The sequence below is a fragment of the Engystomops pustulosus genome, chromosome 9 (genome assembly GCF_040894005.1).
Source record: "Engystomops pustulosus chromosome 9, aEngPut4.maternal, whole genome shotgun sequence".
In the NCBI taxonomy this organism is placed as follows: domain Eukaryota; kingdom Metazoa; phylum Chordata; class Amphibia; order Anura; family Leptodactylidae; genus Engystomops; species Engystomops pustulosus.
The window spans coordinates 104107306-104119440 of NC_092419.1; the positions used below are offsets into that span (position 1 = coordinate 104107306).

The 12135-nt window shown below is 58.5% G+C and overlaps 1 protein-coding gene across 4 annotated transcripts in view; it reads left to right on the top strand.

The window, feature by feature from the left end:
* The first annotated feature begins 7742 nt into the window (after positions 1 to 7742).
* SYN1 (synapsin I) overlaps positions 7743 to 12135 on the top strand; it is a 76718-nt gene continuing 72325 nt past the window's right edge. For all 4 annotated transcript variants that reach the window (XM_072125123.1, XM_072125120.1, XM_072125121.1 and 1 more), the window contains exon 1: positions 7743 to 8354. In XM_072125123.1, the coding sequence (XP_071981224.1) occupies positions 8044 to 8354 (311 nt within the window). In that variant the 5' untranslated portion in view covers positions 7743 to 8043. The remainder of the gene's footprint in view (positions 8355 to 12135) is intronic.

A 12135-nucleotide genomic window follows, 5' to 3' on the forward strand; every position in this document is an offset into this window, starting at 1 on the left:
GCGGAAGCACATGGTCCTTGGTTCTGCAAAGTCAGTCTAAGTAGAAGCAGAGGAGAGTTCAGCACCTGCCTGTACTGCACCAACCAGTGTCATAATACAAGGAAGCAGAGGTGTCTCTGGCCACTGCCTGACACCTTGGGGCAGTCAGGAAACTAAGCCCCAGAGCAGAGGTCCACTGTCCGGCTCCATCTTACCAGGCTGTGAGCAAACCTTCCTGCGGACCAGCTATCTCCTACCAGCTTTCCAGCCTGCTGAACCTGCTGCTGCTGATGTTGGGTTGTTGCCTGCCACTTGACGTTGAATAAAGAACTGTGGGGGTCATTTACTGAATCGCTATTTTTCGTCAGGTTTCCCGAAAATTACTGATTTGCCGATTTTGCCCCGGGTTTTTGGCGCACGCGATGGGATTGTGGCTCATCTGCGCCGGCATGCACGCGACGGAAATCGGGGGTTCGGTTTTCCGACGGGGGCCCTCTGTTAAAGGTGCACCACAAACAAGATGGTGAACTCCGGCGGACCTGAGCGGGGAAGCGACATATGCAGGATATCGGGTACACGATCTCAGTGAATCGCTGCATGAGGCCGGTGGCACACGTGGAATTTTGAACCCGTTTTTGAGCTGTTTTAAGCAGTCCATTAAAAAATGCATGAAAAACCCATGAGTATTTTGAAAATGCACCCGTTTTTGACAGGTTTTACCAATTATCTTAATTAAAACTGGTCAAAAACGGATGTTTTTTCCAAAAAACTCATGCATATTTCATGCATGCTTAAAAACGGCCCAAAAACGGGTTCAAAACGCCACGTGTGCCACAGGCCTTATAGTCGGCAATGCACTTTCTGTGAACTCCGGTGACTCTGTAAGTAAATGTGCCCCAACAAGTTCTTGGACAGTTCTTGGTGCGTTTTTGCATATTTGCCATGCATTTGGCTGGTTTAAATCAGCTACATAACTTCTTACACTTCTAGAAATGAAGAGAAACGGATTTAAACCAGCCAAACGCACGGTAAACATGCAAAAACCGATGCGTTTCATGAGACCATGAGACAGAGAAGAACACACTGATCTGATTTAGGGTCTTTAATTAGGAGATCCATATTAAGATGGCTTTGGCTTAATGTTTTATTAAGGGATCCGGTCCGGGGTGTGTATTGTAGGACCTTGGGTGTCTGGTCTGGGGTGCCTATAATGGGGCTCTGGTCTGGGGTGTCTGTATTTAGTTGGGGTCCATATTTAATGGGAACTATCTGTTGTGTGTATTATGGGGGCTCAGATTTGGGGATTTTTTTAAGGTGGTTTATATTCAGACGTGGTCTGCAGGCATTTTCTTGGGGTGTGTGCAAAATGGCGCTGGTTTGGTGTCTGTGCTAAGGGGATCTGATCTTCAGTATGAATAAGGGGGCTCTGGTTGGGGGTGTACATATTAGAGAAATCTAATCTGCAGTGGTCTCTGGTTTGGGGTCCGTATTAAGGTGATTATGGGTATCACAGGTCCTGTTATACATACTGTCATACATATTAAGCGGTTGTGGTCTGTGGTGTGTAAGAAGTCCATATTAAGTGACGTCTCCTAGGTAAGAGGGTAGTGAAAAATCAAAATGTATCGTGGCACACATAATTCGCTGATCTGCACATTTTTGGACCACTTTTCAGAATTTCCAAGTAGTTCTTTCTCAAGGATTTTCACGTATGACCCGAGGGCACCTTCCATCTATAGTGAATGTCATGGAGAGTCTTCCTCCTGCAGCTCAGAAGGTCTCGTGCTCCCTGAGGAAGATTATATATAGCAGTCTCCTACGACTCTCTGGATGTTGTTGGTTCGCTCTCTCATGTTCTTTGTGTCTCATCCGAGTTGAGAATGAGAAACCATACAGCTGGGCTGTGATCTGACAACATCATTATACATCTGCTCTACAGTCAGCCTTCTCAGTGCAGTCTCTTCTCTCTGGATACCTTCCATCTTTGCTCTTTGTGCTTTCTCTGCCCTGTGCAAGATCCTCCTCCTCTGCTCTGTCCTGACCACCCTCCTGCATCCTCTATCCTATGCTCAGCTATCCTCCCCTGCCTCCTGTACCAGGCAATCCTCCCCTGCCTCCTGTGCTCAACTATCCTCCCCTGCCTCCTGTGCTCAGAAATCCTCCCCTGCCTCCAGTGCTCAGCAATCCTTCCCTGCTTCCTGTGCTTAGCTATCCTCCCCTGCCTCCTGTACCAGGCAATCCTCCCCTGCCTCCTGTGCTCAGCAATCCTTCCCTGCCTCCTGTGCTTGGCAATCCTCCCCTGCCTCCTGTGCTCAGCTATCCTCCCCTGCCTCCTGTGCTCAGCTATCCTCCCCTGCCTCCTGTACCAGGCAATCCTCCCCTGCCTCCTGTGCTCAGCAATCCTTCCCTGCCTCCTGTGCTTGGCAATCCTCCCCTGCCTCCTGTGCTCAGCTATCCTCCCCTGCCTCCTGTGCTCAGCAATCCTCCCCTGCCTCCTGTGCTCAGCTATCCTCCCCTGCCTCCTGTGCTCAGCTATCCTCCCCTGCCTCCTGTACCAGGCAATCCTCCCCTGCCTCCTGTGCTCAGCTATCCTCCCCTGCCTCCTGTGCTCAGCTATCCTCCCCTGCCTCCTGTACCAGGCAATCCTCCCCTGCCTCCTGTGCTCAGCAATCCTCCCCTGCCTCCTGTGCTCAGCTATCCTCCCCTGCCTCCTGTGCTCAGCTATCCTCCCCTGCCTCCTGTGCTCAGCAATCCTCCCCTGCCTCCTGTGCTCAGCTATCCTCCCCTGCCTCCTGTGCTCAGCTATCCTCCCCTGCCTCCTGTGCTCAGCAATCCTTCCTTGCCTGGTGTGCTTGGCAATCCTCCCCTGCCTCCTGTGCTCAGCAATCCTCCCCTGCCTCCTGTGCTCAGCAATCCTCCCCTGCCTCCTGTACCAGGCAATCCTCCCCTGCCTCCTGTGCTCAGCAATCCTCCCCTGCCTCCTGAGCTCGGCAATCCTCCCCTGCCTCCTGAGCTCGGCAATCCTCCCCTGCCTCCTGTGCTCAGCAATCCTTCCCTGCCTCCTGTGCTCAGCAATCCTCCCCTGCCTCCTGTGCTCAGCTATCCTCCCCTGCCTCCTGTGCTCAGCAATCCTCCCCTGCCTCCTGTGCTCAGCAATCCTCCCTTGCCTCCTGTGCTCAGCAATCCTCCCCTGCCTCCTGTGCTCAGCAATCCTCCCCTGCCTCCTGTGCTCAGCAATCCTCCCCTGCCTCCTGGGCTCAGCAATCCTCCCCTGCCTCCTGGGCTCAGCAATCCTCCCCTGCCTCCTGGGCTCAGCAATCCTCCCCTGTGTCCTGGGCTCAGCAATCCTCCCCTGCCTCCTCTACTCAGCAATTCTCCCCTGCCTCTTGTGCTCAGCAATCATCCCCTGTCTCCTGTGCTCAGCAATCCTCCCCTGCCTCCTGTGCTCAGCAATCCTTCCTTGCCTGGTGTGCTCAGCAATCCTCCCCTGCCTCCTGTGCTCAGCAATCCTCCCCTGCCTCCTGGGCTCAGCAATCCTCCCCTGCCTCCTGGGCTCAGCAATCCTCCCCTGCCTCCTGGGCTCAGCAAGCCTCCCCTGCCTCCTGGGCTCAGCAAGCCTCCCCTGCCTCCTGGGCTCAGCAAGCCTCCCCTGCCTCCTGGGCTCAGCAAGCCTCCCCTGCCTCCTGGGCTCAGCAAGCCTCCCCTGCCTCCTGTGCTCAGCAAGCCTCCCCTGCCTCCTGGGCTCAGCAAGCCTCCCCTGCCTCCTGTGCTCAGCAAGCCTCCCCTGCCTCCTGGGCTCAGCAAGCCTCCCCTGCCTCCTGGGCTCAGCAATCCTCCCCTGCCTCCTCTGCTCAGCAATTCTCCCCTGCCTCCTGTGCTCAGCAATTATCCCCTGCCTCCTCTGCTCAGCAATTCTCCCCTGCCTCCTGGGCTCAGCAATCCTCCCCTGCCTCCTGGGCTCAGCAATCCTCCCCTGCCTCCTATGCTCAGCAATCCTCCCCTGCCTCCTATGCTCAGCAATCCTCCCCTGCCTCCTATGTCCAGGTCCCCACTCTGCCTGTCAGGTCCCTGTGCTCTGCCTGATTCTCCTCCTGTGTCCTGGTGCCTGTGCTGTGCCCGGTTCTCCTCTTGTGTCCTTGTCCCCCTCTGTCTGTGCTTTGCCCGGTTGTCCTCCTGTGCGTCCTGGCCCCCCCTCTGCCCTTGCTGTGCACGGTTCTCCTCCTGCGTGTCCTGGTCTGCCCTGTGCCTGTGCTGTGCCCGGTTCAGCTCCTGTGCGTCCTGGTCCCCCTCTGCTCATGTGTCCTGTTCTCCCCCTCCCAGCCTGTGCTGTGCCCGGATCTGCTCCTGTGTCCTGGTCCCTGTACTGTGCCCGGGTCTGCTCCTGTGTCCTTGTTCCCCCGGCCTGTGCTATGCCTGGTTATCCTCCTCTGTCCTGGTTCCTCCTCTGCCTGTGCTGTGCCTGGTTCTCCTCCTGTGTCCTGGTCCCCCCTCTGCCTGTGCTGTGCCCGGTTCTCCTCCTGTGTCCTGGTCCCTGTGCTGTGTCCTGGCTCTGCTCCTGTGTCCTGGTCCCTGTGCTGTTCCCGGTTCTGCTCCTGTGTCCTGGTCCCTGTGCTGTGCCCGGTTCTGCTCCTGTGTCCTGGTCCCTTTGCTGTGCCCGGTTCTCCTCCTGTGTCCTGGTCCCTCCTCTGTCTGTGCTCTACCCGGTTCTCCTCCTGTGTCCTGGTCCCTCCTCTTTCTGTGCTGTACCCGGTTCTCCTCCTGTGTCCTGGTCCCTTTGCTGTACCCGGTTCTCCTCCTGTGTCCTGGTCCCTCCTCTGTCTGTGCTCTACCCGGTTCTCCTCCTGTGTCCTGGTCCCTGTGCTGTGCCCGGTTCTGCTCCTGTGTCCTGGTCCCTGTGCTGTGCCCGGTTCTGCTCCTGTGTCCTGGTCCCTGTGCTGTGCCCGGTTCTGCTCCTGTGTCCTGGTCCCTGTGCTGTGCCCGGTTCTGCTCCTGTGTCCTGGTCCCTGTGCTTTGCCCGGTTCTCCTCCTGTGTCCTGGTCCCTGTTCTGTGCCCGGTTCTCCTCCTGTGTCCTGGTCCCCCCTCTGCCTGTGCTGTGCATGTTTCTTCTCCTTTTTCCTGTGCTGTGCCCGGTTCTGCACCTGTGTCCTGGTCCCTGTACTGTGCTCGGTCTTGGTCCCCCCCGGTCTGTGCTGTGCCCGGTTCTCCTCCTGTGTCCTGGCCCCCCCGGCCTGTGCTCTGCCCGGTTCTGCTCATGTGTCCTGTTCTCCCCCTCCCAGCCTGTGCTGTGCCCGGATCTGCTCCTGTGTCCTGGTCCCTGTACTGTGCCCAGCTCTGCTCCTGTGTCCTGGCCCCCCCTCTGCCTGTGCTGTGCCCGGTTCTCCTCCCGTGTCCTGGTCCCTGTGCTGTGCCCGGTTCTGCTCCTGTGTCCTGGTCCCCCCTCTGCCTGTGCTGTGCCCGGTTCTCCTCCTGTGTCCTGGTCCCTCCTCTGCCTGTGCTGTACCCGGTTCTCCTCCTGTGTCCTGGTCCCTGTGCTGTGCCCGGTTCTCCTCCTGTGTCCTGGTCCCTGTGCTGTGCCCGGTTCTGCTCCTGTGTCCTGGTCCCTGTGCTGTGCCCGGTTCTGCTCCTGTGTTCTTGTTCCATGTGCTGTGCCCGGTTCTCCTCCAGTGTCCTGGTTCTTGTTCTGTGCCCAGTTCTCCTCCTGTGTCCTGGTCCCTGTGCTATTCCCGGTTCTGCTCCTGTGTCCTGGTCCCTGTGCTGTGCCCGGTTCTCCTCCTGTGTCCTGGTCCCCCCTCTGCCTGTGCTGTCCCCAGTTCTGCTCCCGTTTCCTGGTCCCTGTACTGTGCCCAGCTCTGCTCCTGTGTCCTGGCCCCCCCTCTGCCTGGGCTGTGCCCGGTTCTCCTCCTGTGTCCTGGTCCCTGTGCTGTGCCCAGCTCTGCTCCTGTGTCCTGGCCCCCCCTCTGCCTGGGCTGTGCCCGGTTCTCCTGCTGTGTCCTGGCTCTGCTCCTGTGTCCTGGTCCCTGTGCTGTGCCCGGTTCTGCTCCTGTGTCCTGGTCCCTTTGCTGTGCCCGGTTCTCCTCCTGTGTCCTGGTTCTTGTTCTGTGCCCAGTTCTCCTCCTGTGTCCTGGTCCCTGTGCTGTTCCCAGTTCTCCTCCTGTGTCCTGGTTCTCCTTTTTCCTGTGCTGTGCCCGGTTCTGCACCTGTGTCCTGGTCCCTGTACTGTGCTCGGTCTTGGTCCCCCCCGGTCTGTGCTGTGCCCGGTTCTCCTCCTGTGTCCTGGCCCCCCCGGCCTGTGCTCTGCCTGGTTCTGCTCATGTGTCCTGTTCTCCCCCTCCCAGCCTGTGCTGTGCCCGGATCTGCTCCTGTGTCCTGGTCCCTGTACTGTGCCCAGCTCTGCTCCTGTGTCCTGGCCCCCCCTCTGCCTGTGCTGTGCCCGGTTCTCCTCCTGTGTCCTGGTCCCTGTGCTGTGCCCGGTTCTGCTCCTGTGTCCTGGTCCCCCCTCTGCCTGTGCTGTGCCCGGTTCTCCTCCTGTGTCCTGGTCCCTGTGCTGTGTCCTGGCTCTGCTCCTGTGTCCTGGTCCCTGTGCTGTGCCCGGTTCTGCTCCTGTGTCCTGGTCCCTTTGCTGTGCCCGGTTCTCCTCCTGTGTCCTGGTTCTCCTCCTGTGTCCTGGTTCTCCTCCTGTGTCCTGGTTCTGCTCCTGTGCCCTGGTTCTGCTCCTGTGCCCTGGTTTTGCTCCTGTGTCCCCCCTCTGCCTGCGCTGTGACCTGCTCCTGTGTCCCGGTCCCTGTGTCCTGGTTCTCCTCCTGTGTCCTGGTTCTGCTCCTGTGCCCGGTTCTCCTCCTGTGTCCTGGTTCTCCTCCTGTGTCCTGGTTCTCCTCCTGTGTCCTGGTTCTGCTCCTGTGCCCTGGTTCTGCTCCTGTGTCCCCCCTCTGCCTGCGCTGTGACCTGCTCCTGTGTCCCGGTCCCTGTGTCCTGGTTCTCCTCCTGTGTCCTGGTTCTGCTCCTGTGTCCTGGTTCTCCTCCTGTGTCCTGGTTCTCCTCCTGTGTCCTGGTTCTCCTCCTGTGTCCTGGTTCTCCTCCTGTGCCCGGTTCCCCTCCTGTGTCCCCCCTCTGCCTGCGCTGTGACCTGCTCCTGTGTCCCAGTCCCTCTGTCTTAGTTCTCCTCCTGTGTCCTGGTTCTCCTCCTGTGCCCGGTTCCCCTCCTGTGTCCCCCCTCTGCCTGCGCTGTGACCTGCTTCTGTGTCCCGGTCCCTGTGTCCTGGTTCTCCTCCTGTGTCCTGGTTCTGCTCCTGTGCCCGGTTCCCCTCCTGTGTCCCCCCTCTGCCTGCGCTGTGACCTGCTCCTGTGTCCCGGTCCCTGTGTCCTGGTTCTCCTCCTGTGTCCTGGTTCTGCTCCTGTGCCCGGTTCCCCTCCTGTGTCCCCCCTCTGCCTGCGCTGTGACCTGCTCCTGTGTCCCGGTCCCTGTGTCCTGGTTCTCCTCCTGTGTCCTGGTTCTGCTCCTGTGCCCGGTTCCCCTCCTGTGTCCCCCCTCTGCCTGCGCTGTGACCTGCTCCTGTGTCCTGGTTCTCCTCCTGTGTCCTGGTTCTGCTCCTGTGCCCGGTTCCCCTCCTGTGTCCCCCCTCTGCCTGCGCTGTGACCTGCTCCGGTCCCTCCATCACTCTCGTTCTGCTTCTTCCTCTGGGTACCGGACTGCACCATTTCCCCACATCATAGGGGGAGGGATGCAGGTGATTCACCGTCCCCGCCCCGCCGCCCCTTTTCCTCTCTTGGTTCATCCTCACTCCTTGCGGAGCATCACAGGAGAGGACGATTCCACGGTGACACAGAGGGGAGCCTGATGGACAGACCAAGTGACGGGGGGCAGGGAAGAAGATGCTCATCACGCTCGGTCGCGGAGGAGACACATTGAAGAGCAGTAGCGGCAGCGGAGCGGCGGGAGCGGCTGGCAGGTCCCCGGTCACACGGTGCGGTTCTCAGTAGCGGATCCGTCAGAGAGCATCAGCCTCCCCAGGCGTGACCCCGGTCACCGGACACAGCGCTCAGCCCAAGCCCGGAGCCCGGAGCACATGATGAATTACCTGCGGCGCCGCCTGTCGGACAGTAACTTCATGGCCAACCTGCCCAACGGCTACATGAGCGACCTGCAGCGGCCCGAGCCGCCCGCCCCGCCGCCCGCAGCCTCCCCGGTGCCGCCCGCCGTGTCCCCGGAGCCCAGCGCGGCCAGCGGCGGCGGCTTCTTCTCGTCTCTCTCCAATGCGGTGAAACAGACCACGGCCGCGCTCAGCGAGCAGGTGTCCACCGCCGCCGGGGGGGTGTCCGGGGCCGCGGCCAGGGCCAACAAGATCCTGCTGGTGGTGGACGAGCCCCACACCGACTGGTAAGAGAGAAGGGGGGACCCAGGGGGGGGCACCGACTGGTGAGGGGGGACACAGGGGGGAAACAAGGGGGACACCGACTGGTAAGAGAGAAGGGTGGACCCAGGGGGGGGCACCGACTGGTGAGGGGGGACACAGGGGGGAAACAAGGGGGACACCGACTGGTGAGGGGGGACACAGGGGGGAAACAAGGGGGACACCGACTGGTGAGGGGGGGACACAGTGGGGGGGGGCACGGGGGGTAATGACTGGTGAGGGGGACACAGGGGGGACACCAACTGGTAAGAGAGAGGAGGGGGGACAGGAGGGGTAACGACTGGTGAGAGAGGGGGACACCGACTGGTAAGAGAGAGGGGGACGCAGGCGGGGGATAATGACTGGTAAGAGGGGGGCACCAAATGGTATGAGGGGGGGACACCGACAGGTAAGAGAGGTGGGCACGGGGGAAACAGGGGGGACACCGACTGGTGAGAGGGGGACACCATGGGGCGACAACTGGTGAAAAAGGGGGGCACCGACTGGTGAGAGGGGCGACATCCGGCAAGGAGGGGGACATTGATTGGTGAGAGGAGGACAACGGGGGTGGAGAAGGCACACCAAGGAGAGGAGGGTTATACCGATGGGTGAGAGGGGGGATACCGGGGAAAGATGGGACACTGACTTGTGAGTGAGGGGGCACGGGGCACAGAGTGGGAGACCTGGGACACCGTGAAAGACAGAAGAATGGGATTAGCAAGGACAGGGGGTACAGGTGGAGATAGGCAGGTGAGTACAGATACAAAAGGTAATAAGTAGGTGGGTACAGGTGCAGATACCTTGGGGGTAGGTGGATACAGCTGGAGATAGGTAGGTGGCTACAGGTGGAGAAGGGTGAGAAGTAGGTGGGTACATGTGGGTTAGGTGGAGAAAAGTTAGTAGTTAGATACAGATAGAGATAGGATTATAAAAGGGGAAATTATATGTATAATTATATGTATATAGGATAAGGGCAGGGTATAGAGGAGACTAGGAGAAGGGCAGGGTATAGAGGAGACTAGGAGAAGGGCAGGGTATAGAGGAGACTAGGAGAAGGGCAGGGTATAGGGGAGACTAGGAGAAGGGCAGGGTATAGGGGAGACTAGGAGAAGGGCAGGGTATAGAGGAGACTAGGAGAAGGGCAGGGTATAGGGGAGACTAGGAGAAGGGCAGGGTATAGAGGAGACTAGGAGAAGGGCAGGGTATAGAGGAGACTAGGAGAAGGGCAGGGTATAGGGGAGACTAGGAGAAGGGCAGGGTATAGAGGAGACTAGGAGAAGGGCAGGGTATAGGGGAGACTAGGAGAAGGGCAGGGTATAGGGGAGACTAGGAGAAGGGCAGGGTATAGAGGAGACTAGGAGAAGGGAAGGGTATAGGGGAGACTAGGAGAAGGGCAGGGTATAGGGGAGACTAGGAGAAGGGCAGGGTATAGGGGAGACTAGGAGAAGGGCAGGGTATAGGGGAGACTAGGAGAAGGGCAGGGTATAGGGGAGACTAGGAGAAGGGCAGGGTATAGGGGAGACTAGGAGAAGGGCAGGGTATAGGGGAGACTAGGAGAAGGGCAGGGTATAGATGAGACTAGGAGAAGGGCAGGGAATAGAGGAGACTAGGAGAAGGGCAGGGTATAGAGGAGACTAGGAGAAGGGCAGGGTATAGGGGAGACTAGGAGAAGGGCAGGGTATAGGGGAGACTAGGAGAAGGGCAGGGTATAGAGGAGACTAGGAGAAGGGCAGGGTATAGAGGAGACTAGGAGAAGGGCAGGGAATAGAGGAGACTAGGAGAAGGGCAGGGAATAGAGGAGACTAGGAGAAGGGCAGGGTATAGAGGAGACTAGGAGAAGGGCAGGGAATAGAGGAGACTAGGAGAAGGGCAGGGTATAGAGGAGACTAGGAGAAGGGCAGGGTATAGGGGAGACTAGGAGAAGGGCAGGGTATAGCGGAGACTAGGAGAAGGGCAGGGTATAGGGGAGACTAGGAGAAGGGCAGGGTATAGAGGAGACTAGGGGAAGGGCAGGGTATAGGGGAGACTAGGGGAAGGGCAGGGTATAGGGGAGACTAGGAGAAGGGCAGGGTATAGAGGAGACTAGGGGAAGGGCAGGGTATAGAGGAGACTAGGAGAAGGGCAGGGTATAGAGGAGACTAGGAGAAGGGCAGGGTATAGAGGAGACTAGGAGAAGGGCAGGGTATAGAGGAGACTAGGAGAAGGGCAGGGTATAGAGGAGACTAGGAGAAGGGCAGGGTATAGGGGAGACTAGGAGAAGGGCAGGGTATAGAGGAGACTAGGGGAAGGGCAGGGTATAGAGGAGACTAGGAGAAGGGCAGGGTATAGAGGAGACTAGGAGAAGGGCAGGGTATAGAGGAGACTAGGAGAAGGGCAGGGTATAGCGGAGACTAGGAGAAGGGCAGGGTATAGGGGAGACTAGGAGAAGGGCAGGGTATAGAGGAGACTAGGGGAAGGGCAGGGTATAGAGGAGACTAGGAGAAGGGCAGGGTATAGGGGAGACTAGGAGAAGGGCAGGGTATAGAGGAGACTAGGGGAAGGGCAGGGTATAGAGGAGACTAGGAGAAGGGCAGGGTATAGAGGAGACTAGGAGAAGGGCAGGGTATAGAGGAGACTAGGAGAAGGGCAGGGTATAGAGGAGACTAGGAGAAGGGCAGGGTATAGAGGAGACTAGGAGAAGGGCAGGGTATAGAGGAGACTAGGGGAAGGGCAGGGTATAGAGGAGACTAGGAGAAGGGCAGGGTATAGGGGAGACTAGGAGAAGGGCAGGGTATAGGGGAGACTAGGAGAAGGGCAGGGTATAGATGAGACTAGGAGAAGGGCAGGGAATAGAGGAGACTAGGAGAAGGGCAGGGTATAGAGGAGACTAGGAGAAGGGCAGGGTATAGGGGAGACTAGGAGAAGGGCAGGGTATAGGGGAGACTAGGAGAAGGGCAGGGTATAGAGGAGACTAGGAGAAGGGCAGGGTATAGAGGAGACTAGGAGAAGGGCAGGGTATAGAGGAGACTAGGAGAAGGGCAGGGTATAGAGGAGACTAGGAGAAGGGCAGGGTATAGAGGAGACTAGGAGAAGGGCAGGGTATAGAGGAGACTAGGAGAAGGGCAGGGTATAGAGGAGACTAGGAGAAGGGCAGGGTATAGGGGAGACTAGGAGAAGGGCAGGGTATAGAGGAGACTAGGGGAAGGGCAGGGTATAGAGGAGACTAGGAGAAGGGCAGGGTATAGAGGAGACTAGGAGAAGGGCAGGGTATAGAGGAGACTAGGAGAAGGGCAGGGTATAGCGGAGACTAGGAGAAGGGCAGGGTATAGGGGAGACTAGGAGAAGGGCAGGGTATAGAGGAGACTAGGGGAAGGGCAGGGTATAGGGGAGACTAGGAGAAGGGCAGGGTATAGGGGAGACTAGGAGAAGGGCAGGGTATAGAGGAGACTAGGGGAAGGGCAGGGTATAGAGGACACTAGGGGAAGGGCAGGGTATAGCGGAGACTAGGAGAAGGGCAGGGTATAGGGGAGACTAGGAGAAGGGCAGGGTATAGAGGAGACTAGGGGAAGGGCAGGGTATAGAGGAGACTAGGAGAAGGGCAGGGTATAGGGGAGACTAGGAGAAGGGCAGGGTATAGGGGAGACTAGGAGAAGGGCAGGGTATAGAGGAGACTAGGGGAAGGGCAGGGTATAGAGGACATTAGGGGAAGGGCAGGGTATAGCGGAGACTAGGAGAAGGGCAGGGTATAGGGGAGACTAGGAGAAGGGCAGGGTATAGAGGAGACTAGGG